Genomic DNA, 24,829 nt, shown 5'->3' with positions numbered 1-24,829 from the left:
TGCATGACCTATACCTTACATAGATACCACAGCAAGAATATATTGAGATTAATAGCTTATGACTGCTGCATCACAAAATTTCTTTGTGGAGTGTTTTTTTTCAGTAGACTTAGCAACATAAGAGTAATGTTTTAAGTTTTTCTCTGTTATAAATTTAACTGCAAATGGTTTAAATGACATTGACATGCTACTGTGATACTATCATCCTCTTCGTACTTCCATACACTGAGGGTTTAAATGCAAATTTAAGAAAGCACAATGAAAACCTTTCTGATCTTACATGTTCTGTAAGTGCATGCGTGTGTGTGTGTAGACATGTCTATGCTGTAGTAGTTGTTTGAGCAGCAAGGAATGGCATTACCATATGTCTCTTCAGCACATTTTGTCCTGAGGGCCTTGTTAGCAATAAAATTTGCAACGTGAATGTATAACAATAAAAACCTTAACAGAATACCCAAGGACACCGTTTTCTTAAATAATCTACACAGAAGTGACCTTCAGCGTACCAGTATTTGAAGAAGTTTGGAATTCTTCCTCCTTCTCTTTGTTTTTTGTTTGGTTGTTCTTGTTGTTATTTTCCCGAAATATTCTAGGTCCAGTTGACCAATAACGCAATGCTCTGTTTTGCAGACAAGAAGCCCAAAGCCATCGCAGAGCCCACAGCCCAATTTGGGTGACCAGACAGAGCATCTATCTGAAGCATCTGCCGATTCTTTAGAGGCCATGTCTGAGGGTGATTCTCCGACTCCCTTTTCACGGGGCAGCCGCACGCGGGCGAGCCTTCCCGTCGTGCGGTCAGCAAACCAAACCAAGGAGAGATCACTGGGTAAGACCCTGCTTCAGTCCCTCTCCTCTCTCATCTGAGCCCATGCTTTCCCTTTGCACATTCAAAGTAATTTTTAAATAGTTTGAGGTTTAAAAAAGGTAGCATGTTATTTTTAATGTCAAAGTACGTTTTGGAAATGAGCTCAGTATGGTGTACTGGCTAACCTGGGGGAATGGTGAAATTATTTTCATAGTATCTGAAAGTGTGCTGGGAACAAGATAAACAAGGAGAAAGATGCGGACCCTGACATGAAATGCTGACAGTTGAAACCACTATTACAAATACTTTTTGCCAAGCCTGCATACTATGTGGCAGCAGGCTTGGTACAGGCCTGTGCCCTCATTTTCAGACAGGAGATAAGGGCTTTGTCACTTCACTGCTTCTTCAAAGGTAGACCTAGTTGGAAGCAACCTAGAGATATCATTGCCTGACAGATCCAGTTCTTAGAGAAAAGATATGGTATTTGTACAGGAGGATTTGAACAGATAGGTTGATGGAAATGCCCTTTTCTTCAGGGCAGCACTCTTCCACCTCTGTGGGGACATGAATGATACAGAAATTCAGCTGTGCAGCTCTGCTGCCGCCACTCAGATGCCTCCTTTTTTATTCCTGTATCTGAGGGCGAACAGAGCCCAGTTGTGAGCTGGAGCTCCTCTGCTAACAGTGGTTGCTGTGACTGCTCTAACTGATGGATGAAGCAGGCTGTTTTTTTGAGGGAAGACACCAGAGGGCAGTTAAGCCACGGTGAGGAGACAGCGTAACTTGCGTGCGGATTGCTGAGGAAGGCATGTTTCTTCTCAGAGGCAATAAACTGAAATGCTGCTTTCCTGGAGACTCTTCCGACAGAGAGAGTGACATAAACCAAAGCCTGGGCTGTAAATCACACCGTGTGTGTAAGCTTATCATGGTGCTTTACTTATTCCTCAACAGGCTAAGACAGTTTCTGTCAAGAGCATCATGACTAACACAACAAATGAGCGGAAACCAGGGTGGGATGTCGGGGAGGAGGGCAGAGCATCAGGGTGTGGAGAGGGGCCAGGCTCTGCCTGAGTCAGCTCAGGGGTGGTACTGGTGCCCTCCCAAAGCCCATTGGACCACCAACATTTTGTCCAACCTGCACAATACTTTTTAGTTAAGAGGTGTTTTTAAGAGCAAGCTCACAGCACACGTCTAATATACATGCAGAGGATTCATCGTTGCCTATATGTCACTGCTGGCTAGGGAGTCCACAGCAGGTCACATATTACGTTAAGGATTTCTGGAAAACCTGTACTTCACGGTAATGTGAAGTGGATTGAGACTTGGCAGGTCTCTGTGCAACTCGCAGTCCAGCCTCACCACGTGGGTTTCAGCAGGCAGTTAGCACTGTTTCATTGGCACTGGGACCTGGTGCATGCACATGTGTCCATCCTCAGGCCACATAGAATACCTCAGGCTCTGAAATTCTGTTTCAGATGCAAACCAAGAATTGATAAACAGCTTTTGGAGAGCTTTTCACTGACATCAAAGGCTGTGGCCTGCTGTGCACAAGTGCTTTTTGCAGTGTTTTTTCCCCCAGATGCTGAACTGGAAAAAACGTTTTTATCATTAGTATGTACATCTGACACTGGTCTTCTATGTGCTCCTCAGTATGAATAAGGTGATAGGAACATAAGAAGGGACATGCTGGGTTAGACCAAGAGTTCACCCAGCCCTGCATTTTGTTCCCAGTGAGGACCATAGGCAGCTAGTCAAGGCAAGAGTAAGAAGAGGGATAAGTATGTGTAGGTACGCTCCTTCCCTTGACTACTCTCCCAGCCTCAAGCTATCTTCAGCATAGGGATTTCCTGGTTGTGATTTCTGTCTATATAATAACCATCAAGAGATGTCTCCTCCAGGTATTTGTTCAGTCTCCCTTTGAACCCACGTAATTTTTTTGCATCCACAACAGTGCAGCCCTGACTTTGGCAGTAAGTTTTGTTGGTTTACTGCCCAACAATTGCTATTCTTTTTCTTTGTTTTGTACTTGCTTATCTGCTTTAAACTCATGTCATGCATCCTTGTCCTTGTGCTGGAAGTGACAGCAAACATTAGATCCCTATCTGCTCCCTCAGGCCATCTCTGATTTTGTAGGCCTCTCTCATTTCCCTCAGGTCATCTCTTCTCCGGGCTAGGAACTGCTGCTGTAATCATGTGTTCCTCACCTGGAAACCATCCCGTACATTTGATAATCATTGCTAACCTTCCTTGAATTTATTCTGGTTGGACAGTATCTTTTTGCTAGGATGAAAGGACCTGAGCTGCAGAAGCTAGCTGTTAAGTAATCCATTCTTAACATCTACTGCATATACTAAATTGTGTTGTCCAGGCCCATACAGAGCACTGTCACATGAAGGAGTACAGGTTTATATAATGGCCATGATTTCAGACCATGAAAGTCATCCCATCTCAGCCCGTCTTTCCTACACTAGAGACAAGATTCTGGCTTATCCCAACACAAGCAGACAAAATGCGGACGGGGAAAAAAAAAAGAAAAAAAAAAAAGTGAAAGAATGTAATATGAAACATTTGAGTGGAGAGTTTTTAGATTTTGAAACTGGAACAAAATAAGACTTCCCCCCCTTGTGTTACAGGAGGGGTCACAGCTATGTGTGTGGCTTAAGGGATCATCACACTAGCCAAATAGGAGGTAATACACTGTCACCACCCCACAATCTGTCAGTTCCAAATTGTTCCAAGAACTATTGATAGCAAGCAATTTGTTTTAAAAGATAATCTAAAAATGATTCTCAAATAGTTCAATTTTAGATTATTGTTCTGTGTTTCTTTTACAGTGATTTTTTCAGCCTTTTCTGCCAGCATGTGCTAACACTACTATGAGCAATGTTCTGAAATGTTACAGTTGAGATTCTTTACAGAGTGTGACCCTGTTAGGATTGTTTTTACTTCCAGAAGAACAAGAGCAGTGTTCATTTTTAAAAAACAGGAAACTGTTTATAACTTGAATTTTAAAAGCACTGAGAAAATAATTCTGTTCACATGATTATAAACAAGCTATGTATAATCACTTCCCTCTCCAACTCTATTATTTTTTTATTTTAATCTAATTTAAATACAAATTATGTTTTGCTCTTCAGCCAACATATTTCATTGAGGAAAATGACCAACTTAATGTGAATTTTTATTAATTTTGCACTTAATATCTCAATGTTGTTATTTTTAAAAACCGATCATATTCTCTTTGAAATTGTAATTCTTCCATAGCTTCCTATTTTACTAACTACATAGGAGTCAGTTTGGTTTTAAACTGTGGTCTAAATTAACATGGAGCTGGAGAAGGAATAGCAGCAATGCATTTTGGCTACCTTAGCATCGTGTTTTTGTCAGTCAGGACTGATCTAATGGGACACAGTACTCTGACATGGGAGGCTGTCGCATGCCACATGGAATTGACACAGAAAGCAGCATTCCAGTTCTGGGTCCATGTAAAATTTCAGCCTCAGTTTTTGAAAGGAAGATCTTGGCTAAGAGGTCCATCAAAAATCATCACTTTGTTCATCAATCTGCAGCCTGGAGACAAAGCAAGATATTAAAATAAATTAATTCACTGTGCAAGAGAAAATTAAATGTATTTTAAAACATCTATTTGTAAGCTGGGATTTTTTCCAGCATGATAACTGTGGGAAAAAATTATCTAGCAAAACTGTCTGAGCAAGAATCAGCTGAAACCTGGACAGTGCTCAAAACCTTTCAACAGACTTCACTTGCAATTCGCCTGAAGGAAGCAGAACCTGACAAGCACCCGGCGAGGTTATGGCAGCAGCGAGCGTGTGCTCTGCTACCTCCCCAGTGAAATGAGGGCTGGCAAATACTTTTACTTGTAGTCTCTCTCATATGGCATATTTTTACAAAACACGGTCCTGGTCCTTTGTAAGAGTGGGTGCTGGCATCCACTGCGGTGATCGAGTGGTTGACAAGATCAGTTGCAGCCCCAAAGGTCAGGGTGTGATTACCAACCTCCAGCTGCAGCAGGATTGGACCCTTTGAGAAATATGTATTGTGTAATATAGAGTGCAGGGCTGGATTAAGGGAGAATATGGTATTAGCAGGGATTCCAAAAACCAAAAGGATTTGGGTTTAAGAACTCAGGGAGGAGGACGGAGCTTCATGACTTGTGGGCTGCAGGCACCTCCTGTGGGAGGTCCACCTGCTCCAGGCCAGATGGATGAGGAGCAGAGGATGAGTGGGCTCCTCACTGGCAAACATGTGCCTAAAATCGGATGGCTTGAAAAGGCCTCTGCAGAAATGTGTGATCCTGCCAACATTCACATTTGCCTTTGGAAGAATTACTGCAGTACAGAAATTGCACAACTGCTTAAGGATAAGAATGAGGAAGGTCTTAAACAGACATGGAATATTTTGAATATTATTTGTTAGCCCTTTTGGTCCCACATTTTAGCAGGCATAGATTTTAATGTCTGATTGATTAGTTTGCTGCTACCTTCCATGGAAATGCTGTTAGTGATTATAATATTAACACCTTGATCTTTTGCAGCAGTTCTTGCAGGTGTTTCTCAAAGCCCATTAAAGAGAGATTCAGAGATTACCATTTCACACACAGGAGAATTGTTGCAGAGAGAGGGGCAGTAGCTTGGTTGCTGCCACCTGATGGTAGAAATAACTTCATAAGTGTATGTGGAATGTACTGTAAAACTTACAAAGAAAAATTAAAATTGTAAAGGTAGACATATATTACATTGGTGGTAATTAATTACTATTTACTATTTTTGAGCTGGAAACTAAAACAGGTGTGTTAAATCAGCACAGATTTATAAGAGAAGTCTGTGATTTATTAGCAGTGGAACTGCCCCCTTGGATTCCTTAGGGCATGACTCAAGCCTAATGAAGTCAGCAGTATCTTCAGCTTAATTCATGGGAGAGGAACTCCATGGGAACTGTATTTCAAGTTAAAGCTGAGCATAGCTTTAATGTATTCAGTCATCTTAAAGAAATTTTCCCTATCTTGTCTTTTTACAGTGTATGCAAAGCAGCCAACATGCAAAAAGGTCATGTAAATATTTTCTGTCATGGTCAGATACGTTAAAGTGGGCTGGCAGGTCTTTAGGAAAAACAGCCTGAAACAACTAGTTCCAACTATGGAACTGAAACACAGATCCTCCTACTGTTACCTTAAAATATTCTAAGGTAACAGTAGTGCTCCTGTTCAACTTTTTTAGACTTCATCTTCTTTCACATTTCTTCAAATTGTAGATGAAGTTTTAGGACTTGGAAAGAAAATAAAACCCACTTCTTATCTGAAATGTTTTGCAGCAAGAGACCAAAGGAAGGTAAACAATTGTACCAACATATCTTAGTGCTGAGAGTTTTTTTCTGTTTCATTTATTGTCCTTACATGGTTTGTGAAAGACAGATATAAGGAAGAGTGAAATGTGGGCCTTCCCAGGCATGCACTTGTGCACTCACATTTATTACCTACCACATTCTTCCTTCTATAAAAGAGTATCTTGTGTGTACCTGAAAAAAATATATTTCCAAGAAGCAAGATATTATTTAGTACATACTGTCTCAACAGAAGCACGTTCTGTCTGCCACTAAAAAGCTGATAAACAGTGTGCTTTAGATGTTGTGTCACATTGAAGCTGGATTTTACCCCGTTGTAACATGGTGTATCAGCATGGATCCAATGGACTCATTGCAGTGATTCTGTAATAGAAGATGTGCAGCATGCTAAGTTAAACCATTAGCTATCTGTGTCTGTCATTACTATGTCTGTTAAATGTTTTCTGATGCAATCTTTATTATTTATTTGCACTGCAGTAATACTAAAGGACCCTAACTAGAAATGGGACCTACCTGTGTTGGGTAATACACATAGTGAGAAAATGGCCCTGTTGGAGGACCTTGCAATGTAAATAAATCCAAATGAAAAATGGTGAAGATAACAGGAGAGGTAATTAGGATCCGTATTGATAAACTATATTCCCTCTTTACGCCAAATCATGCCTGAATGTGAGGTGCAAGGTTTTCATTCTGCTATATTACTTCTTCTTATTCAAAGTCAGCAGCAGCAGTTTGGGCTTTCAGCATTTGGTGTCTTCTGGAAGAGGGATTTGGCAGCTGCAGTAGCCTGCACAGGCCAAATCACCTTTCTAATGAAAGGTATGGGTCATATCTGGCATAGAGCGATATATCACTTGGACAAATTTGATCGAAGCTGCATGTTAGGTAAAATTCACAAGTCTAACACTAATCCATTTACAAAAGGACATGTAGTCCTGTAAGCAAGAAGTGTATTGCAATTCCATGCATTGTGAGAAGTTCAAGAATTTGGCCAGTCGGACAAGTGTAGTGCCTTTCCCTCTGCACAGTGTGTTTAGGAATCACTGACAGCGCTGACAGCAAGTCCCTGAATGAGGAACTCTAGGATTTAGTCACTGCTCCCACTACTGTTTATATATTTAGGTAGTGATGCTAATGCAGTTACTGCATGGAGCTGGGCCTGAATTCAGGTTTCTGTTCTCAAAGGGAAATCCTGTCATCTCTACACTGTCATGCAAGGCTGTCTCTCGGTTTGTTTTCTTCTCATTCTCTCCCCCTCTTTTGCATTTTTGGCTATAGGGTAGCCTGAGTTAAACAGGATAAGAGGATAATTGCTGCACCAGAGGCTTGTTAATAGCCTGCTGATTAGGGTACTCTTTTGGGATATTAGGGTCAATAGTCTGGAGAACTCTCAAGCTGGAAGCACTTCTAGATAAATTTTTAACTACTCATCTATTTCATAGAAGAGGGGCAGTTGGTACCATTGCTTTTACCCAGTTACCTACTGTGTTGAATATACGTGGAGGGGGTGGAGGGCAGTGATGAGGGGAGAGCAGTGGATGATGATTATTGTGACTTTAAGAAAGCCTTTCACACACCTCTTTTAGGATCCTTGTAGTCACACTGGGGAGAGATGGGTGGCCTTCAAGGTGGACTGGTCTTAACACTTCATAGTCCGACTGGCAGCTGGTTTTGAGTGGTCTTCCTCAGGGGTGGACCCTGGGGGTAGTACTTCTTAACATTAGCAACCTGGCTCTTGGGATGGAATGACCAACATCAGGGTTAGAGTTAACACCAAGCTTTTAGTGTACTGGAGAGTCAACCTGCCTCTCACTGGAACCCCAGTGAGCTCAAGGAATGGGCTGGCAGGAACCTCATGATGCTCAACAAAAGGAAAATGCAGAGTCTTTGTGCAACAGCATAGGCAGGGGACAAATTACCTTGGGAGCAGCTTTCTGAAGAGGACTTAATGTCTAACAGCAATGTGACTATAGGTTAGCAGTGTGTCCTTGCAGTGGTGAAAACTACATGAACAAAACTAGCCACCAGGTCAAGGGAAGTGATTGTCCCCTTCTTGTCAGCATTTGTGAGGTTGCATGTGGGTTATTACCTCCAGTTTTGGCTCCACTAGTATGAAAGAGATAATGACAAAGTGGAGTGAGCCCAGCAAATGGCCTTTTGGCAATGTTCTCCTTAACCATGCTAAGTTCACAATTCCGTGATCCTGTTTAAATGTAGGCCCTAATGACTTAAGGCCTTAATGACTCATTCATCTGGTGTGATACTGGAACCAACTCTGCTTTCACGTGCTGGTTGCTCAACCCCTAAACCTGTTGCTGACAGTAGCAAACTCTTTAGAAATGAAATAACTTCAGAAGTATTGAAGGTAATTCCTATAGTAAACATATAGTAAACTTGGTAGGTGTGGCAAAACTACCAAATCATATATGGCCTATGAATATGGAGTAATAACATGGTCAGATTCTGCCCTTGAACATGTCCCTTCTACATAGTTTAGTACTAAAAAGCAGGGTTTATAAACAAGAGTCACCACTCAAATAATGTATTTAGTGTATTTAATGTAGATTTACATAGGAAGGAAATACAGTTGGGTAGGACCTTGCTCTCTTTTTGTGTTTATTCAAGAGGAAGTACATGTATTACAAGAAGCTTGATGGGTTTTGTTTGTTTGTTTGTTTTTGCTATTGCCCTTTTAAAGGTTTCAAGCAAAAGTGTCCCTGTGTAAAATACTTGCTTACATGGTCCATAAATGCTTAGTGTGTCTATGTAGTCTTTGGCAGACACATCCTCTGAAGCTGTACTCGCCAGCTTAATACCTCTGGCTGGGAGCCGGCTGGCCAGGGCTTATTGGCTTCTTCAGAGGTCAGGGGCTCAGCTTCTGGTGGGCAAAAGCAGCACGGCTGCTAGCGCCTGCATAGGAAAGTCCTGTAGCTGTTCGTGTGTAGTTCTCTGATTTTACTACACTAAATTGTTTGGTGAGTGTGAACTGGAGTCAATCCTGCATGGCAGAGCCTATGGGCCCTCTGAAAAATAGCTCTGGGACACATGGACTTTCTAGTTTATTTCACTGAGTTGTTCACTTGTCATTTTTTTATATTTTGTCATTAAGTGTCATAGACTTTCTCTGTTCTTCCAAGTTTACTGGCATCATTTTGTCAGTTAGGGATATAAAAAAGTCATCTTGCTGGTCAGTGGAGCTATTCTGGCAAGAGCAAGGATATAGATGCAATTACTATCCAAAAGTCATCCTGCCAGAACATTGTTTTCTACCTGGGGAACTAGGTTAAACCGAAATGTTCCCCCAAACTCTCAAGATGATAAAAGTAACTGTCTGTGCTTGATGGGCTTGCTGACGTAGGTATATGGTAGTGCCTTTGCCAATAGGTGATTTCACTTTTTTTTTTTTTTTTTTCCCTGCAATCAAATAGGACAAATGCAAGTTTTCTCTCGGTAAAGAAAGTTGTACGTTGCCTTTTTTTTTTTTTTTTTTGATTGTTTGTTCCTTTTTCTTCTAAGCCAGCTAAATGTATTCATTTGTAGTAAAGTGCTAGTATTTGAGTGACAGATAAAAATCATTATTTCTCGTAATTGTTTGGTTGAAATCATATGTAACTGCTAAATTTTCCATATGTCTTTTTCACTGGGTAATAAATATAATGCAGAATTACAGCACTTTACAGTAAATAGCAGACAAGGATGAAATAGTAGTAAGAAGTACTGGACTAAATTCAGCAGTTCCTGTTTTTATTAAAATTGTTATCAAATAACTTAATACCTTGAGTAAAAGTCTTCAGGCTGTTCTGGAATACAGTTATATTAAATAACTATTTTATTTCATGAAAAGATCTACTTCTTGATTCTCTTAGTACTTGAAGACAGCTAAGAATATTTATAGACGCTTTATGAATGTGGAGGACAGATTATCAGCAGGGAGTAGCTAATGGAAACTAGTACGAGAGCTTCAGGCTAGAAATACCACAAGGATCATGGCAATGACCTCAGACTAGTTGAAAATGTGAGTGGTGAAATAAGAGAGACAAGTATTGTGGGTGTGGAAAGAAAGAACTGCATATTGAGGAGTTTCTTCCACACTGCTAGAGGTGTTAGTGTAATAAAGTTTTATCTGCATAACTTTTGCAGAATTTGGTGATAAGGACAACAGCTATGAGTTATCTCTGTTTATCTGATAGTGTGAGGGAAGAACAATACGGGGCTGTGCCACCCTTAGTCTTATATTTTATAATTGTGTCAGGAAAATCAAAGAAAAATTTGAAGGATCTTGACGTTTTAGTAAAAAAAAAAAAAAAAAAAAAGAATGTTAAATTGATTTTTGAGGAAATGCTTGGCAGTCTATATTGTGATCCCCTCTGGATCATCCTGAAATGTTCCAACAAAAACAGTTATCAAGATTTTAAAAGTTATCCTTAGATTTAGAATTGATACAGGACTCAACAGGAACTAATATGGGTTCATTTTCTCACATCTGCTCTTGGCATTGCTGCTGACTTCAGCGTGAGGGAAGGTGCAGACAGAGCCAGTGACTCAATGGCCATATGGTGGAAGATCGAGCTAAACCAGCATGTAAAGACAAAGACTGTCCATCATCTCAAAAAGATACGGCTAATTGATAGTTAGGTAAAGAGTAAAATAAATCTAATAACTCAACACTATGTTATTTAATTTACTTTCCAAAACATCACTCAGCTTGATTTCTGGCAATTCTTACTGTATTTCCTCACCATGTGCTCCATATTTCTTCTCCTTAAGACACAGCTTTCTTTGCTAATTTATCCAATTTTCCATTCCTTATATATTCTCTACTAATTCTTAATGTAGTATTTTGGTGGCGTTACTCACTCAACAAGCTCTAGAGGCCTATTTTTGTAGATACATATTTTTCCCCTGTTTTAGTTATACCTAGCTTTGCAGCTTTGATTTAAAGAAATTCCAGAGCTGCCAATGCCTTTGATTGCTTTAGTCCAAACATCTTCACTAATTATTTGAAGCTTTCAAATTGGACAGAGAATTTCCAGAGTGTACATAAAGTGTCTAGGTCAGAAGAGAACAGCAGTACCTTGTTCATGCCTCTGATTCCTGGTTCTGTGGGAAGGTTTCAATGTTCCACCACCCAAGCATCAAACATCAGCCAAATACATTAATACTTCTCTTCAGATGGGAGCCCATGGATTAAGGTGTTACTAGATGTCAATAAGATTTTCAATACAGAAATTTGCAAGGTGTCTTACCTGCACAGTGAGTTTCCTATGGCTTCACGGAAGAGAAACACATGGACTCCAATGTAAGCTTTAACTATATTTTCTTTTCTAACACTGAGAGGTTATTTAACTTTTTAAGCTTTTGTTTTTTTTCCTTGATTATCATCGTAACTGTGTTTGTCCACTTAAAATTTGTTGTGGCTGAGAATTAACTGATATTTGTAAAGCTTCCTGAATCGTATTTGTTAACTTATTCATGATTTATCAGATATTTAACTTCTTTCCACTGTTGAGCACTTCACATTTTTCTGCTAAATAACCCGTTTATAGGGATAATTCCTGTTCTGTGAATAAAAGCTAGTTGTGATTAAACCTCCTCTAAACATCCCTGAACTAGCTTTCAGCTGCCCAGCACTGAGGTCATCGCTAGCAATAAAATCATGACAGTATGGTGTTTAGTCAGGATTAGGTCAGCACCATATAGTAGATGGAAGTGCTGAGAGACATGAGCAGGGTGGTGTCGTGCTGCCTACACAGCATTAGCTTTTGCCATGAGGAGTAAGCCTTTGCCACCTGCAACTAAGGAGTCAATGTGCTTGCTGGTAAGGGTACGGTGCAGCTCTATAGACACCCTGGACCCCATGAGTTCAGTTATGGTTCGCTGTTATACTGCATAGACATGTCCTCAGTAAATAATTGGGTTCTACAGACTTTGTTGTTGCACTGGCAGCTGCATCTGAGCTGAACGCCTTTCCATGGGCCTGGTGTGTCTACGTGAGCCACAGCCACAGCATGGGCAGTCCCCAAAGCAGTGCTAGCACAACTACAGGCTCAGGGTGGATGCTCCAGGCCCTGGTGGGTTCAGCTTGTGTGTGAGGCTCTGCCTATATAAATCAGGTTAAAAGCGCATCTTTCATTACACCCTGCTGCTTTGCATATAGACTAGCCCTGAGGGGAAAGACTGTTTTGCAAGTCCTTCTGTTACTGACCCTTCCTAAAGGGAGGAGCAGAAAGCGGTTTGTTTTTGAAAGACCTCTGTATGCAAGGAAGGAAAGGGCGATCATGTGGTGTGTTGCGTGATCATCAGAAGATCTGGATTATGTGCTTGCAAGCCTTTCTTTGAACGTGTCCTTTCACCTCTTGGGTGTTTAATTTCCCCTACTATAAAACATACTTTGCTGTTGACAGGAATTTTGTGAAGCAATTTGTAAAGAGGTTTAAGTTTCTAAGGCCTGGCTTACATGCAAATGTTTTGTACTATAGCCTGTGTTTAATGCCACTACCCATTCATTGTCCGTGGGATAAAGAACAATCAGAATTTCCAGAGGTGTTTCTGAAAGCATTATACCAGCATAAAGAAAGGGAAAGCCTAACACTGCAGTTTGATTGTAGCTGTAGAAAAGCCCAGGCCTGGCAGCATCTAGGAGCACCTAGGAATGGTAGCCACGGTGTTGGCTGACCTGGACCATGGGCTGTTACACAGTGTATTTCTCATGTACCCTGGTGTTTCTTGTCTTCCTAGACTAGTGGGGCATGTAACAGTCCAGTTTATTTCGTGTTGTTTAAAACTCAGCACAATCTTCATGTTTCAGGTAAATCCGTTGTGACAGAAGCTTAAGTGAAGAGAAACGTTAGGGTACATGGAGACATTAGCATCTCTTTTGTTTAGCTTTCTTTCCAGCAGCTCTGCTGGCATATATGCTTGTGCCCAAACAAAACCTGTACCTGTGCTATATTCTATTTATTCTTACTTTAATTCTCCAAGGGAGTAACTTTTCAGCTGAAGCTAAAACGCACCTCAGAGCTCTAGCAGCTTCCATGAAGCTGGCCACATGGGTATTTTCAGAGTTCAGAGTTTCAGCCCATCGGTGTGTGTGAGAAAACTAACGAGGATGACTTAAAATAATGAATTAATTTGGAAGTATTTATATCCTGTCATGCTGAAACAGGATTTTTAGGAGTGAGCAGTTAGTTTTGTCAAATAGGAAATGCCCTAAAGCATTGCTGTATCATGAAACGTATCAGACACTTCAAGAGCAAAGGCAGTAGTTTTTTTAAAGGGCTTCTAACTTAAGGGGGAGTAAGGAAAAGAGAGTTTATTATGCCTTTGACAGTGTCTTTTACCCCTACAGTAATATTGTGGTCAAAACATTTCTCTGATTTGTATGTTAAAGCTCTCTGTTTTAAGGCACTATTTTTTTTGGAAAACATGCATATTTGCTTTGAAAATCAAAGACCTAAAGATGACTGTAATTTTGTTTTGGATCAATATTTTGTGGGACTATTTGAGGACAGGCAGAGTCAAGACTGTTCTGGAATAATTCAGACTCATGAACGAGAAATATTTTCAGTTCTAACATTTCTTTTGACTTAATTGTTTCAGTAGCTCAATACTCAGAATCCATTTATTGTCCTGAGATGCAAAAGCAGTGTTTTCTGCATTCTGAGCTAACTTTTAAACTAAGCAGAAAAGAGAGTCAATACACACCTGCAAAGCTGCTATGAAAAGTGTGTATTTTGGGCCAAAAATGTTTTTTTGCTATTTAATCCAAGAAAGTTTCCAGTAACAAAATATTGAAGGTTCCTTGTGTTCTGCCTAAGAACTGAAAGCTATCATCAAAAATGAATGTTTATGCACGTCTTGGAACAGTGAACTAAATGCAATCATTAAAAACATGTACTTTAAAAAATCAAATATAGTTAGTTCCTGAATTCTAAAAGGTGTTTCACAGCAGAGAATATTTGAATGAGCACTAAAAAAAATATTTTTACCTTAAAAGAACATAAAGAAATGAATGACGTCTCAAATTAAAATGAAATAATAATAATTTTTTTTTTTAAAAAAAAGTTTAATAACTCATGAAATATTGGCATCAAAAATAGAATTCTTAGGAAAATTTTCCTCAACCTTCTAAATAAAACCAGTGACTTTGCAGTCTCAAACATTTTTTACAACCAATGGAAATAGAAGTTTATAGTAGGATTCATAAGGGGTCTGATGTCAATTTTAATAAAAGAAGTATCAGCTCTTGATAATAGTAGGAAAATGATTTTTAAAATGTTTTATAAAAGCAGCTTAATGTTAAATAATGGTTAGGTAATATTGAGCTGTCTGTTTAGTATTCATAATAATTAACATCTTCCTTTCCTAGCTTCAAAAACAATTATCTACCAACTGCTTGTAGGCACATCTGCCTAAGTATGTACTCATTCTTCTATAGCAATATAGTGACAAAAATACAAAGGACTATACAAAATACATAGGACTATGATAGCTCATCTTAGATTAAAATATCTTCTGCTGTTTTTTCACTAAATGCCTTTATGTTCTAGGACTTCAGTTTTTGCCATTGTTTTTGCTCAATGTTTGTACCTCACGTCTCTAAGCTGTTGTTGATAGTTTATGGGAATGTTGTCCCCTTGTTAATGACTTTCATGTGAGAATGTTTGAGTCACCATCTAAGTTTTGTGATTTGCTGAGATTTGGTGATGACTGATGGTAACAGCATTGAGGAGCTTGTGTTCCCAACCCTCCTGTTTGTATTGACCACAATACAACAACACACAGTCCATCTATGATGCAATTATTGTGGTGAATTCAGTTTGTGTAAAGTACCCTGCCTAGTTTTAGCCTACCTCTGTTGGCTATTGGCAGATGCAAGGCATGGCAGCACAAAACTCTGCTCAGGCCCCAAAGTCTGCCTGAAAATAAAAGACAGTAGCAATTAGTTCAATCCGAATGCTGAGCTTCTGCCATTATGTGTTGGCAGCATCCAAACTGGGTGGTGTAAAACTGCCTTGCTTGTATGAACTACTGTGACTTTAGTGTAGAGGCTTCTGTAATCACTAATTCTTGAGCAAATCCCTTTTACCAATGCTTTCCTATGGCTAGTTAGCCTATGGGCCACATACAAAGCAGTTACCTCCAAATCTTAGACAGCTGGTGGAACTACAAACTTCAGTGGTATTTTTTTCTTATTTTTTTGCACGTTTTCTTTTTTTTTCTCCTCCATCTCATTTTGGCCTGCTAAGTGTCTGCAAAGTGAATGATGTGCCATTTTACTGTCTTTAGACACCACTGCAAAAGCTCTACCTGCTCTATCTCTTGCAGCTAGCATAGGAGTAAAGGTGTTCCTTCCAAGCACAATGCACTGTTGTACAGAGACACATGAGATGGCTGAGCAAGAGCCCAATGTGATCCCATCAATCCATGCTCAGGCAGGACATCTGTGCTTTGAGTATGGAGTGGACATGCAGGCTCAGCTGGGCTTGCCAGTTCCCTTTTCCTCTGTACTCAAAGTAGTTCAGCTGAGTATTTGCCTCTGCACCTAATCTCTAGTGCTGTGGATCCCAGGAATGTTCTTTCTTTGGTTGCAACCATGTGGTAGCAGCCTGTTCTCTTCTGTGCAGGTCCTGATGAGCTTTCCTACATTGGAGATGCTCATAAGAACACCTTCTGGTGGTCTTCAGGTGTGGCATGGTCATAGCTAATCAACCACACCAAGTCCAGTCTGACTTCTGCTGATCATTGAGGTCTCTGTTCTCAGTGCTTTGGTCCTTGGTGGGCTTTGTAGCTTGAGATGGAATGGGATTGTGCTGTCACAAAGCTAATGACTTGCAATATGGCAGCAAAACTTGCAGTACGGCAGCAGCCAGTGGAATACAGGCAACCACTGTATATACTGTGGCTATACTGTATGCACAACACAGACAGGATGGAAGGTGTACTGGGTATCCCTTCACTGAGTCCCTGGTCTGTATGATCCATGTTTTTTCCATTATCCAACACCTTACAGCCTCCCATTCCTTGAAAACAGAGAGTTAGCTATATCAGAATGGTGTGCTTTTTGTCTTCAGTGAATAAGAATACCCACATTTTGCAACCCAGCATCCTAAGATCATTCATGTTTCTCACTGAGTGCTAAGGATGCCTATTAATACTGCTGTGAAACTGAAAGGATCTGAAATTGCTCTTTTTTATGTGTGAGACCTCAGTTTTACTTCTGCTAGGAGTTTCACCTGGGGCTTTATACTATGTAACGCCAGCAAATTGAACTTTAAATATAAAATAGCTAGTGTTAAAATGGAAGTCTGTTTCTGGGGAAGACTGTTCAGTAAGCATGAGGCTAAAATGCAAAATTTATGTTTAATGGTAACTGGGTGATATAAAATGGTGAAGGTCTTCCTCAACTACTCAACTACGTTAAGAATAAACGTACCTTGTGAATTACCAACACCTTCCCCTATAGAGCAGACTTGGTGTGTTTGGGATTTTCCATTGGCCTTCTTAAGGTAAACTTCTAATTTATCTAACTGAAAAACAATAAAAATAGGCTTCTCAGCAAAGTGCAACATTGGAGCAAGCATATTTATCAGGGCACAATTCTATCAGGGTTCAATGCTCTACTCCAATATTGTGTTGAAAAGGAAAATTTTGTATGTGCTTTATGAGCAAGGGGTGTGAGCTGATTTTTCTCTGCTTGGTATGGGCTTGGTCTGTGTCCTACATGGAAGGGCAGATGATTTCTCTGCACTTAAGAATGTTAAATTTACTATTATATTTTCCTTGTAGGTGTTTTGTATCTTCAGTATGGAGACGAAACAAAGCAGTTGAGGATGCCAAATGAAATCACAAGCACAGACACAATTCGTGCCCTTTTTGTAAGTGCCTTCCCCCAGCAGCTGACAATGAAAATGCTGGAATCGCCCAGTGTGGCCATTTACATCAAGGATGAGAGCAGAAACATATACTATGAATTGTGTGATGTGAGGTAAGTGTAGAAGCAATTACAGCTGCCGGGTTTTGGATTTGTTTTGTTGTTGTTGCTGCTTTGTTTTTTGTTGTTGTTGACTGTTTTTTTGTAGCACACTTATAGAATAAAAAGGAGTGTAGCTGATAAGTATCTAGCAGATAGTGTCCTAACACATAAAGGCCTGTTCAGTGGTATCTAAGTAATATGGGAGGCTTGCTGTAGGTGCAACATCTGTTGCACAAGCCATTGATGAATGGTGTACCTTGTTCAAATATTCATATAATGCATGCAGGTTGACATATTTAATATTTTACTGCATTTTAACTGAGACATAAATATTTAAAACACTGAACGCAAAGTAAACATTTACAGAAAACATGGTCTTTTTCTTTGCTGGCAGAGCAAAACCCGATCTGTGTGAGCCTGAAGTTAAAAATATGAATGTCATTGATGCCCTCACAACAGTTTCAATTATCCATTATCTAACACTGCCAGAGATCTGTGGCATTAGTAACTGCTGCTACAGCAACCTCACCACCTTCCTATTTTATGTCAGGATGCAGCAACTAATGCAGTCTCTTTCTTTCACTACTTCAGAGCTTATTAAAAAAATGATCTGGCTAACATGTAGATTGTTCTTTCTATCCTCTATTTTCCGGGTTTTCAGCTGCCCAACTAACCATGTTCCTTCAGTCCTGATGTCTGTGTTCTTCAAGCAAAAGGACTAGGTTCTCAGGGGCTCTGGAAAATCCCAAATCACAAAGCAACAAAAATCTCAGGCATGCCACACTATAGAACTGTGCAGGGAAATAAGGTGGGCCTTTGTGGATCCTTTTCATTAGATGTTACAAGGTAAAAATAATGGACAGAAGAGCCTAAGAGGATGGAGAAGAAAGCAGAAAAGGTGTTTCCTCTCTGCCAGTCTCTACCACTAATGCAGGAAAATGACATGAAAGCAAGGGAAGTGTGTTGTCCACTACTGCCTTGTTTCTTCTGGTGATTACTTGGCTCAGGTGCTTCTCCACTTCATGTAGTTTAAGGAAAGAGCAAGCTGTTTTTTTCTATCCTTGTCATTTCAAATTCCTGCATTCCTCTTCTTTCTAGTCTTTGAACAGCACTGCACCCCACCTTCTGTCCTCTGTCTTGCTTTCCACAGGCTGTCTATCCAGTGTCTTGTCATCAGCCAGCTGCTTGGATTTCAGTTTCTGTGTTTTTTCTTGTTTTTGTTTGTTTGTTTCATTTTTTAATCTTGTTTTGCAGTCTTCCACACCCCTGTTTGGCCACTGTAACTCCTATGTTAAGACCGATCCGATTTTTACATCGTCATTCATCATGTGCTCAAGTTTCTCATACATCAAACAGTCTGTTCACTAGATCAGATCAAGTGATAAAATCAGGATAGGGGTTCCTGTGTCTCTGTTGCTGAGCGCCTTGTTGCCAACCATCATCTGCCCCATCAGCTCCTTCTCTCTCACTTTATCCTTCCATCTTCCCTTGAGTTTCAGACTAACAGTTTATGACTTCATCTCCTCCCTGCCCCTAAGAATGGGGTTGTTGATTATCTTAATACCACTCCACTCCACCTTTTTTCCCTTGCTCCTATTGCAGGCGTCACTCTGCCAACCTCAGGTCTGGCTCGCTTCCAACATCTGCTTCCTCTGCTCCTATGCCTGTATTGTAGAGTGTTTCTAGAGGAAATCCCACGACCCAGCTGACTTCCTTCATAGAAAAATTCCCTTCTTCAGTCCTGCCACCCTGCTCACTAAGGAAACCTCAGCAGTCCAAAACATACAATACCAGCTGCATTTTCACCACCTTTTGATAATTTAAAAAAAAAAAAAGTCTCCATTTCTGTTCCTTACTCTTTGCAAGATCTTTACACAGTGTCTCCCCTCAGTGAATAGATAAAAAGAAGCATAATTGCTTTCTCCTTTGCTTGTCATCTTTTTCTTCTATTATCTTTCTTCCTTGCCTTAAACACAGATGTTTCATTTGGCTTTAAGCTCTCCATCTCTCTTGGAGGCTGTCTTCTGTTCCTCCCTGCCTCTCATCCCTTGCTTTGTCCTTTTATTGATTATTGTTCTATTACAGTGCTTACTCTTTACATCGCAAACATGTTTCTGTGCCTCCCAACAAAACTCTCCATGCACACAAGTTGAGTTTCCACTGTCCACCCCATCTTTCTGTCCTGCACTGAGCAGTCACTACAACTGCTGTCTGGAGCTTTACTCTTCCAGTTCAGTCCTAGACTATGTGGGGTTTTATTCTTCTAATTCTAACCTGTCTTTTGTTCCCTACTGTTCCAATGCAAATGTCCGAGTCACCAAATGGCTAGCTTTTGTGAACATTACACCTTTATTCTCACAGATCTGACATATACTTTTAATGCTTTCTTCTTGGAACTTTGATCTCCCTTTGTTTCAGTAACTGCTTTTTCTGAATTTCTTCCTGTCTCTCTCCTCTCTTTTTTGTCTTCTCAAGCACTGATTTTCTACTTTTTTTTTTTTTCAGGGCTTTGTCCTCATTCCCTTTCTGTGTCTGTATCTTTCACTATCATCTTATCCCTGTGGATTAGTTGGGTTATCATACCTACCTGGGTAACTATCCCATTTTGCTTTACAAAGGGATTCATCTTGCCAAATGGAGATTTTTACATCCACATTTGAGGTGGTTATGATTCATCCTATAAAATGGTATGCAGAATTGTACGTGCCAGTGAACCTAGTCCTGCTGTTGATGTCTTCCCTGTGAATGTGAGCAATTGGACTTGAAACTTACCTTTTTTGCCCAAACGAAAATCTTGGTCTTCTTTTTTAACGTGGTTTCATGGACCGCTTGTTTTAGCTCATCTTATATTCCTCCTTCATTAGACCATGAGGCCATCCCACTCCCCCCCATTTTATTTCCTTTTCTCTCTCTCTCTTAAAAAAATAAAAAATAAAGCACTCACTTGCTTCTTAAGTCCATAAACTGGTCTTTCTTAATCCCGTTCTGGGTTCTGCACCCACTGTAGATTTTTTCAGATTTTTTCCTTTTTCTGTGTAACATCACTTTGAGGCAGCCTTTCCTTTCACACCCTGTAGTGAAAAAACACTTGACTAAATTATCAGCTTAGTAACATTTTTTAACACCAGCTTTTTAACATGTAGCTTTTTGTACATCAGCTGCTATAATGTTCTTTTCTTGACATTTGATGGAGGTAATCTCGTTCACTCTTACCCATTCAAATGAAGCAACAAAATCATTCTCCTAGTTTGTCAAACACACTGTTTCACATGTATTTTTTCACTTGTCCTCTGACTGTATCTCCTCCATCTCATTAAATATAAACTACTTGTCTTCATTATGAGGGCCCCTCCAAGCCCACTTCAGTACTTCTTTTCATTTCTTCTTCAGTACCAAGTGCCATCTGCTTCCACTTGGCTAATAATGCCAACTTTCATTGTGCATGTCTTTAATTTTCAAACAAGTGCCTTCATGCTCCCTCTTCAGCAGCCCTCTAATGTGCTTGGATGGAGTCATCTACAAATATCCGCAAAGCCACCACATTGTTCTTCCAGTCCCATTTTTCCCCTCTCTCTCTTGCACTGCCTATTCAACACATGACTGTGGTGCCAGGATTTGCTTATTGCTCACCAGGCTGGAAAGACTATGGTCTTCTCATGCCTTTTTGTTCCCTTATCTTTCTGCAGCTATTTTGTTGTCTTTTGTGTCTTATATTCATCTTGTAAGCTGGTGAAGGGGTTGTTTTCCTAGGGTGTTTATACAGTACACACAGATCAATGGGACCTTTGAACATGCCACGGGCATTAAGAAGCTACAGTAATGCAAATAATAGTAATAATGAACATGCAGTAATATATACCTGCTATCAGTGGTGTTTATCTTAGAATAGCAACATGAGGTGAAATAGAATTCACTTCAGAGATCAAATGCCTAGTATTTTGGTGATTTGCCTTACAGCAATGTTTTACTTTAAAGTGTCGTGTTCCTACAAGAAGTATTTATGAGGAACGCTTTTAAAACAAACTCCAGTTAGTTGAGGTGCCATCTCATAGCCATCAGAGCAAAAAGACAGCAGATAAAATTCATTTATATGAAAAATATAGTATTTCTCGAGGTGAAAATGGAAGAGTTAGCTTTGTATCAAAAGGAACATATTTCCAAGTCTGAGGCAGAAAACGGTAACTGAGAATCCCAGTGCAAGTCTCAGAGCAGAAGAGTAACGTTTTTAAGATGGAAAACAGTTTACATTACCATAAATAATTGAAGAACTTGAACTTGCCACAAGGTAGCTATTTTCCTATGCAGTCTGCAAGTAAACACTCATAAACACTAAAGTTCTCATCAGCCCCTGCAGTTCTTAAACAGAAGGCACTGATCTGTCTCTTAGCTGTGAGTTTCTTTAATGACTACTTGACATCTACAACAGCAGCACAAGTTCTGACTAGCTACCCATACAAAGCAATCACTGGTTGTAATATGACATCGGAAGAAAGAAATTGGACCTGCCCAAGCATCCTTTCCTTCATTTTTAAATGATAATCCCCGTGATTAGGATCAGTTCACTAGACTTGTAGCTGCACCTGGAGGAAAGGAATTCAGTCACATGTATGAGTAAATTCTCTAGAGATCACTAGTGGGAAATGAAAGGAATCGCAGCTTTGAAAGCATGTAAGTGAGCGTAGATTGGAGGCTCTGCTACTGACTAAATGTGAACAAGAAATCAGCAGATCTCAGTGCAAATTTCTAAGCCATAAAATTATCAGAAGGTAGGTTTTGAAACAAAATAGAATACTTCTGTCATCTAACTCTTTCCTAATAGTGATAGTTTAAAAATGAACTAGTGAATGACAAAGTATTCAATTAAATAAAATAAACTCTTAGGGCTTTCTTTCTAAACCATTTATGTGGTAGATTTCATCAAAACTTGTTTGTTTCTTTTTAGCTTCCTTTTTTTTTTTTTTCCTTAAAACCTTATCTTTATTATAGATAAAGTTTAGAGGAATGATTTATCTGCTTCTGAATTTTTAGTTTTTACCTGTTGTTTTTTTTTTAGATTTGTGAAGAAGTTGTTAATTGAATAACTGAAGTTAGAAAGACTTTTCTTTTATATCCTTGCTTCTTAGAATAGCAAAAATTCACGTGGGTTGAGTACACAATAAAACATGTAAATATTAACTAAATCCTTTTGAGCGTTGTGCAAATGTTGAAGCTCTATTGTCTTCAAAGTGCTTTCACTCTATGGCAGGATCTTGAAAGAAACTTAACACTATCTAATTTTTATGGGTGTGGAGTGGTAGTGAAAGAATGATACTTCCCATGGGAAAGAGAATCAAAGTAGGCTTTTGTTTGTGTGTGTTTAAGCTATGGCATTTAGGTTTTTCTTATAGGTCAGTTGCAGACCTACCATGTCTGTCTGTTACCTGAAACTTTCAGGCTATAAAGTAAATAAAACTACTTTCATCTGTTATCATTGCTGATTCTTTTGATTCCAGGAATATTCAAGACCGGTCTTTCCTTAAAGTTTACAACAAAGATCCTGCACATGCATTTAATCACACTTCCAGAGCTGTAAATGGAGATATAAGGGTAAGTACTAGTGTTGCATTTATACTCCTCTTTCCTGCAGTTTTTATTTTAAATGTTTAAATTCATAACTGTAATATGTACACAAGTTAAAAAATTTAGTGGAAGATGTACAGCACATACAGAAGAGGGAAATGATCGTGCTTTCCGTAATGTTTCTTAACTGCTTTGTGTTTTCCAATCATTAGCCCTGAGCATTAACTATTTTAGTTGTGTTTTTTTTTTTTTTTTTTTTTTTCCTTTTTTTACTAGCATTAAAGCACATGAATAAAAACAATACCTTTAATCACTTAAATCACTTATTTTGGGGCATGGGCAGTGCTTAGGGTTTTTAAAGTTTCTTATTTCATGTTTCCAAACCCTTTACAGTGAAGTACAGCTTGGTGCTACTCCAGCAAGGCTTCAGCATGGACTGGTTTACAGTAGCTGAGCATGTGTACCTAGGTTGAAGTCTATTGAAATACTTTGTAAATGACCATTTCACGTAAGAAATACTGATAAATACCTGTTGTGCAGTAAATGGTTATGTCCTTTTCTAATTTTTTTTGTCTGTATTGAACAAGGACTGGTGTATTTGTATTTTCAAGTGAACATTCTGTATTGGGAAAGTATAGAGCATTTGAAACGTATCCCCTTTCCCACTGTCTCTGTCTCTTACCTTTTACTGGACTGTGCTCCACCTTAATGCTGAGAGGGCAGGAGGTGTGGCTGTGCAGCAGCTCTTCCACCACATTACCCACACCTAACATTGCACCCAGGAGTGATGGTGGAGGTGATGGTGGTGAGGCTACACACCCTCATCTCCTCCCCAGCCATCCTAGGTCTGTCCCCAGGAAATGGTACAACAAAATGAGCTCAATGGGCCAGAAGGAAATGCCACTACTGTCCCGCCTGCACTGTGACTTTTATGTGTGCCCCAAAGCTGATTCAACTGCGCTGAAAATTTCCTGTGAAGTAATTTGCTTAATTGTGCATTTGCTTCTTGGTTTCATTATCAATTCTGAGCATGTCATACTGCTTTGTTATTAATATTTCATGGAAGTATTTCTGCTGTTTCAACAGTTTAGGGCCTCATTATTTTAGAAAGATTGCAATAGTTTATTTACAGGCACTATCCTCAACCACCTCTCGTTTATGTACTTCAATTATAAAATGGTCCTTTTGATAGGTCAGAAATCTAATTACTTGATTATTCACACTAGTGCACACACAACATGAGAGAGCAAATAGATGTGCTTCAAAGGGCTAACGTGGTACCTTTCAGCGTCTTCCTTAAGGTCCTGAAATTCTTCAATTTTAGTTATATTCCTGTAGCTGCAACTGAATGTGTCTGATAGATTTCATTCAAAAGCATGAAGTACTATCATTGGGTAATATGACATTGACTTATATAGCAATATTACTATGACTTTATAAAGTTAGACCAATACTGTTCTTGTTCCATGTGCAGTGAATGTCAAATGTATCTGCTGTGGCTCTGTTTGTGTGCTCCAGACCTGTTTTCAGATATAGTTAACTACCACGTTAGCTACATGTATTCAGAAGTAAAGACTACTTCTTTGACCCTCTTCCACCTACTCACTACTGAACAGAGTTCTTTTGAACACAGGGGCTGCTTCTGATCAAAATCTGTATTAATTTGGATTGCATATTTTAAAATAGTGCATTGTACAACAAGAATGGACACTCAACACCTCCTGACTATGGCTGAGTTATCTCTCTTTGGCCATCATTCAAAAATTACGGTGACACGGTGACAGCCTTTGCAGAAGTGATGTTTTCATGGTATATAATATACTTGCTCTGCTGAAATGCTAGAGATACCATTTTGAAATTGTGTGCATGCAATAAAACAGCTCTTTTTTTCCTTTGGCCTTTCCTCCACATTGGCAATTTCTCGTCTTTCTGGTCTGAGAGGTGAAGTTGAAGCCAGGATTCTCATAGGGGCTCTGCGGAAAAGCATGCAAAAGTATTCCGTTTGATCGTGGTAAACTTCTACACTTCAAAGTTATGAACATGGAAACAAGCATTTTCTTGAGTGCCGGAAATAATTAAATCTGTTTCTCTTAGGGATTGGTGTCTTCTGGTTGTGTTCTTCCTTGTGC

The 24,829-nt window shown here is 39.5% G+C and overlaps 1 protein-coding gene across 19 annotated transcripts in view; it reads left to right on the top strand.

Annotated features, from left to right (window-relative positions):
* KIAA1217 overlaps positions 1-24,829 on the top strand; it is a 373,099-nt gene that overhangs the window by 264,791 nt on the left and 83,479 nt on the right. For all 19 annotated transcript variants that reach the window (XR_014316991.1, XR_014316992.1, XR_014316993.1 and 16 more), the window contains 3 exons: positions 631-826; positions 16,955-17,153; positions 22,634-22,727. Coding sequence is in view for 16 of the 19 variants with exons in the window: in XM_082754186.1 (XP_082610312.1) it covers positions 631-826; positions 16,955-17,153; positions 22,634-22,727 (489 nt within the window). In the remaining 3 variants the exon portion in view is untranslated. The remainder of the gene's footprint in view (positions 1-630; positions 827-16,954; positions 17,154-22,633; positions 22,728-24,829) is intronic.

The sequence above is a fragment of the Aythya marila genome, assembly GCF_965140915.1.
Source record: "Aythya marila genome assembly, chromosome: 2".
Taxonomy (NCBI): Eukaryota; Metazoa; Chordata; class Aves; order Anseriformes; family Anatidae; genus Aythya; species Aythya marila.
This window is presented reverse-complemented; position numbering and strand designations above follow the sequence as displayed.